General features: G+C 41.9%; 3 protein-coding genes across 3 annotated transcripts; all 3 read left to right on the forward strand.

Annotated features, from left to right (window-relative positions):
- Positions 1-470: 470 nt before the first annotated feature.
- On the forward strand, positions 471-854 carry LOC307267046 (histone H2A-like; the record flags this gene model as incomplete). Its single annotated transcript, XM_080049237.1, has 1 exon — positions 471-854. The coding sequence occupies one exon, from the start codon at positions 471-473 to the stop codon at positions 852-854; it is 384 nt and encodes a 127-aa protein (XP_079905363.1).
- A 1,437-nt stretch (positions 855-2,291) lies between these two features.
- Positions 2,292-2,603, forward strand: LOC307266776 (histone H4; the record flags this gene model as incomplete). The annotated part of the gene is made up of 1 exon (XM_080048880.1): positions 2,292-2,603. The coding sequence occupies one exon, from the start codon at positions 2,292-2,294 to the stop codon at positions 2,601-2,603; it is 312 nt and encodes a 103-aa protein (XP_079905006.1).
- A 1,961-nt stretch (positions 2,604-4,564) lies between these two features.
- On the forward strand, positions 4,565-4,939 carry LOC307266868 (histone H2B-like; the record flags this gene model as incomplete). Its single annotated transcript, XM_080048980.1, has 1 exon — positions 4,565-4,939. One exon carries the CDS (start codon positions 4,565-4,567, stop codon positions 4,937-4,939), a length of 375 nt encoding a protein of 124 aa, XP_079905106.1.
- Positions 4,940-6,026: the final 1,087 nt, after the last annotated feature.

Here is a 6,026-nt window from a genome sequence, read left to right on the forward strand (position 1 = left end):
TCTAGAAACAAGGGGTGGACCAACTTCCAAAATGCACAACTTAGGCCACTCTACCCTACTGTAAATGTATATCAGCAAATCAGAAGAAAACAGACTAAATGTGACTGTATGTGGGACAAAGGAGGGCAAAGGGAGGCATCCGGGTGGTAGGATGGCCTACACAAGGAAAAAGATTATGGATCAGAACCACACATGGATCAGTGGATGCTTACTGCTGATAAAGCCAAAAGAGCAAGAGGAATAAGTAGGAGGGTTTTAAATCTGTCTTCTATCTGTAAATAATTTAGATTTTGTGAACAAATCTTTTAAGGACTCCGATAGGACAATACACGACCTCTTTTCTGATTGGCCGAGCACAGTTAGGTTCTCCCCAGCCAATCAACGTCCAGCAGGGTGGATATATAAACTCGGGTAGTCCTTTACGTTAGCATATTTTCTTCGATTTTTCGTTGTAACTATAACTCTTAAATATGTCTGGTCGAGGAAAGGGTGCCGGCAAGGTCAGAGCAAAGGCAAAGACCCGCTCCTCTCGTGCCGGACTCCAGTTCCCCGTGGGTCGTGTCCACAGGCTGCTGAGAAAGGGCAACTATGCTCACCGCGTCGGAGCCGGAGCTCCGGTGTATCTGGCGGCGGTGCTGGAGTACCTGACCGCTGAGATCCTGGAGCTGGCTGGTAACGCTGCCCGCGACAACAAGAAGAGCAGGATCATCCCCCGTCACCTGCAGCTGGCCGTCCGCAACGACGAGGAGCTCAACAAGCTGCTGGGCGGAGTGACCATCGCTCAGGGCGGCGTGCTGCCCAACATCCAGGCGGTGCTGCTGCCCAAGAAGACCGAGAAGGTCTCCAAGAAGTAAACACCAAGGCTGATCCACCTAAACACAAAGGCTCTTTTAAGAGCCACACACTTCAAACTAAAGATGAAACGCTCCACAATGTAACAATATGTCAGCACAGGTTAAGGGCAGGCTATAAACATACTGAAACAAAGTATCAAATATTCTGCTTCACTTCATGCAAACTAGTTTTGGAGGGCATGTCATTTAATTTCACATCTATTTCTGATCAAATCTACTGGGACATTTATGGATTTCAGAAGTCTAGACTGACTACAATATCAATATTTACCCGAAAATAAATATTTTAAATAATACATTTTATAATTGGGAGTTATTTATTACACAAAGGCTCTTTGTAGTTCCTGATGAAGGCTAAATGCACATGTTCACAGCTGTACCAAATATTCAAAAGATACAATGATGATGGTCACTACAGTAAAACATTACTATTACTAATTATTGTTACTTGTATGTGTATGGGCTATCAATATTTATTAAATAGTGCATTATTGTGAATTATTAACATTACATGATTATTTGACTCTATCCATGAGAAGTGGAGTCCTGGTTTGGCTTGATTTGATGTTTTTTTCATCAAGTAAATGAATTAATAAAAACGGTAAAGCTCCATATTTACAGACTGAAGCTGATTCCAGTAAGAAATCTTCAACCTGTGTAGCACAAGACACAGACATTCATTAGTATCATCAGTTAGACTACAGGATCTTCAAAGGTTCACTATGTTGTCCAGAATGTAAAGCTAGGGGACCAACGTGTCATTTTATGAATACATTCTAAACTAGGTGCTGTTTGATCCATGATACAATTTCAAATAAATCAGATTTTTCTGTCGTTAAATCTCCCATGAGGATTTGAAAGAAAATGTCCTCATGAAATGTCTTCAGCAGCTCTGTGAAGGTTCTAAAGATCACTGTACAGGTCAGTCATGCAACCATTGAATACATTCTAACATATCACTAACATGTCACATTATTTTAATACTACACATGTCTTAATTCATCAGAAACAGTTCAGTTTAACGAGCCAAAAAACAAACTCATTGGTCTTCATCACGAATAACTTAAACTGACCTTAAGAAATGCAGAACATGTCATTAAATCCCCAGATAAAATACAGAGCAGAGTTCAACCCTCTGTTTCCTCAGTGGCAGCTAAAGGCCTGATGACAATGATCAACATTTCAATATTAAATAAAGGTGTTTTTATATCAAAGCACATGAAGGACTTAAAATCCTGCCTGATAAAGTCTGAATAAACTATATAATAATAAGGGGACTCAAAATGAAAAATCAGGGAAAACAGCTGCTGAGTTTGGCTCCTCCCACCGGAGAGTCGCCCCTGTCCTCTCTCACGTTCGCAGAGCCGCTTTAAAAACCGAGTCAGGCGGCTCTCAACTCATTCTTCTCTCTGGAGCTGAACATCTGTAAAGTCGAAAATGTCTGGACGAGGAAAGGGAGGCAAAGGACTCGGGAAAGGAGGCGCCAAGCGTCACCGTAAAGTTCTCCGTGATAACATTCAGGGAATCACCAAACCCGCCATCCGCCGTCTGGCTCGCCGTGGCGGAGTGAAGCGAATCTCCGGTCTGATCTACGAGGAGACCCGCGGTGTGCTCAAGGTGTTCCTGGAGAACGTCATCCGTGATGCCGTCACCTACACCGAGCACGCCAAGAGGAAGACCGTCACCGCCATGGACGTGGTGTACGCTCTGAAGAGGCAGGGCCGCACACTGTACGGCTTCGGAGGTTAAACAGGACCGATCATAACAACAACCCAACGGCTCTTTTAAGAGCCACACACTACGTTTAAAGAGAAATATTCTGAGAAAAAATATAATGTGGCGATTTCTGCTTTCAACATCTCTGCAGTACAAGTTAATTCAATACAAAAACTAATTCTAGATTGTGCTAAACCAAACTATATAAAATGGGCAATATAAACATGTACAATATTGAGTGTACACTGTCTGCTCTGAATATACTCTATGTACACAACACATGGTCCATAACGTTCAGTATAGGCCACTCTAGAAAGATTTATCTAATGGAAATATTCTTGGTTAAATAAAGTCTGTGAAAAACATTGGAATAACTATATTGTAACATGGATTCATTGCTTTCACTGCATCACTTTGTGTCGGAGAAGTGAAACATTTTCTATTCTATTCTGAATAAACAAACTTTTCTCAGGAAAATTCAAGATTCAAGGATTTTATTGTCATTGTAGCACAACGAAATTCAGTTTGGCACTCTCCAGCAACAATATCTAAAAATGACAAAACAAGACAATTGACAAATAAAACGATGACACAACAACAAAGACCAAATGACAAAAAATGGTTCAAAAATAAATATATAAATAGTGATATGTAGATTTAAAAATTTTAAAATGATCCCTATAGCCTACCTATTGTGCCATATATGCAATTCATATGAAGATAAAAAATTATGATTAAAAATGTAGATGTGCGTGTTGTTATTAATACTTTGTTAGGGGGGTTGGGGAGGGGAGGGGAGGGGGGTGATGGAGGCTACAGCTCTTGGAAAAAATCTGTTCCTCATCCTGGTGGTGCGGGCCCGCAGTGTGCGGTACCTCTTCCCCGATGGTAGGGGAACAAACAAGGTGTGTCCAGGGTGGGTTATATCAGAACTTATTGACCTTGCCTTCCTCTTCAGGCGGTCACCCCACACAGAGTCCAGGTCTGGTAGCTCAGCTCCGATGATCTTCTGGCCGACTTTACCACCCTGGCCAAGTCCCTCTTGCTCTCCGCTGTGCAGCCTGAAAACCACACACAGCAGCCCTGGCAGAGAATGCTCTCAATTGTACTCCTGTAGAAGTTAATGAGCAGGTGTGTGGCTAAACCAGCCTGTTTTAGCCTCCTTAGGAAGAAGAGCCTCTTCTGGGCCCTCTTCACAAGACTGGATATGTTGGTAGCCCATGTTAGGTCATCAGTGATGTATGTCCCCAGGAATTTCACAGAGTCCACCCTCTCCACCTCTTCTCCATTTATGGTAATTGGGGTCTGCATGGTCCTCTTGGATCTCCTAAAGTCCACAATGATTTCATGTGTTTTGGTGGTGTTGGTGTTTAGGACCAGGTTGTTATCCACACACCACTCTGCCATGTATTGGACCTCCTGCCTGTAATGGGACTCATTGTTGTCAGTAATGAGCCCCACCACAGTGGTGTCATCAGCAAACTTTATTATTGTTGGATGGATGGGTGGGGACGCAGTCATGGGTGAAGAGGGTGTAGAGCTAGAGAAAATGTGATTCCTGCAACACTGAAGTCACTGTTTTCACAGTTGGTTTACAAACATGGTTCCAGGTTCCTAAAAATAATTTATTTGAGATGTTTGATGATATAATTATTCAACACAATAAACTAACAGGCTCTGCAAATGTAAACACATCCCCTCCTCTGAAACTGCAGAGTGCACCTTTAAAGTGATACATATTTGACTCATTCCACATGTCTTTCAATGAGCCTCCTTTACTCACAATCAATTCAAATATATAAATTCATGATAAATCTTCTAAATGTGCTGATAGGGACAAGTACATCTTGTCTGCGCATGCTCAGTCTAGAACACCACAACAGCCAATCCTGTGCGAGGGATGACACATTCTCATTTACATCAGGCAGCATATAAAAGCAGCCTCGCAACTACATTACAGCATTCTATTCAGCTGATCCTTCACTGATCCGAACATGCCTGGAGCAGAGACCGTCAAAGCGCCCAAGAAGGGCTCCAAGAAAGCCGTGTCTAAAGCCACCAAGACCGGCAAGAAGAGGCGCAAGTCCAGGAAAGAGAGCTACGCCATCTACGTGTACAAAGTCCTGAAGCAGGTCCACCCCGATACCGGCATCTCCTCCAAGGCGATGGGCATCATGAACTCCTTTGTGAGCGACATCTTTGAGCGTATCGCCGGCGAAGCTTCCCGCCTCGCTCACTACAACAAGCGCTCCACCATCACCTCCCGGGAGATCCAGACCGCCGTCCGCCTCCTGCTGCCCGGTGAGCTGGCCAAGCACGCCGTGTCTGAGGGAACCAAGGCTGTCACCAAGTACACCAGCTCCAAGTAAATCACCCTGACGTTATTCAGAGACACAAAGGCTCTTTTAAGAGCCACACACATCATCAAAGAGTTACTACTTTCTCAAAGTTATGACAAGGCTATCAAAGTGTACCAGCTGATATACAACATCACAATCATAACGGGCAACCACTTTTTTTTTTTAACACTAAATAATAAAGTCTTGACTAATTAACTTTTGCCCACTTTGACTGTCCTACAGTAGAATTGAGTGTACACTGGGATTTTGTATGAAAAGGGAATGTCAATTTTAATCTGTCACTAGACACTACACATTGTGGTGCACTGCAACAAACTGCAGGTCATTTGATTACCTTTTTAAGAATCCTTCTTATACTCCAAAAGGCTACAATGTATTACTGAAATCTATAAGCACACCTTCCTAGTCTTTCAATAACGTCTGTCTAGTATTTTATCTGGTAGGTAAATAACATCAATAGACAAGTGCAGTGTGGCTCACTGTTGAGACATTTTGATAATGTTCTATTACCAGTGACAAAGAACAGCTCTAAAACACATGTCCATTTTCACACACGAATAAAAAAATAAATAAATGTGTGTGAAAAGTGTTTTTTTTATAGAACAGTTTGCCATAGGATACGCTGCCCTTTAGTACAACATATGTATCAATCAATTAGGCAGTCATTATACATATACTTGGTCATAGGCTACATTGTAATACAGGTGAAACTCGAAAAATTAGAATATTGTGCAAAAGTTAAATGCTGAAACTAATATATTATATAGACTCATTACATTCAAAGTAAGATATTCCAAGCCTTTATTTGTTATAATTGTGATTATTATGGCTTACAGCTTAGGAAAACCCCAAATTCAAAATCTCAGAAAATTGGAATATTACATAAAATCAATAAAAAAAAGGTTTTTAAATACAGAAACGTCAGCCCTCTAGAAAGTATAATCATGCAAATGTACTAAGTACTTGGTTTGGGCCCCTTTCGAACAAATTATTGCCTAAATGGCGTGGCATGGATGCTATCAGCCTGTGGCACTGCTGAGGTGTTATGGAAGCCCAGGTTGCTTTGATAGTGGCCTTCAGCTCGTCTGTATTGTTG

Source organism: Ammodytes marinus (genome assembly GCF_949987685.1).
Source record: "Ammodytes marinus genome assembly, chromosome: 20".
NCBI classification, from domain to species: Eukaryota; Metazoa; Chordata; class Actinopteri; order Uranoscopiformes; family Ammodytidae; genus Ammodytes; species Ammodytes marinus.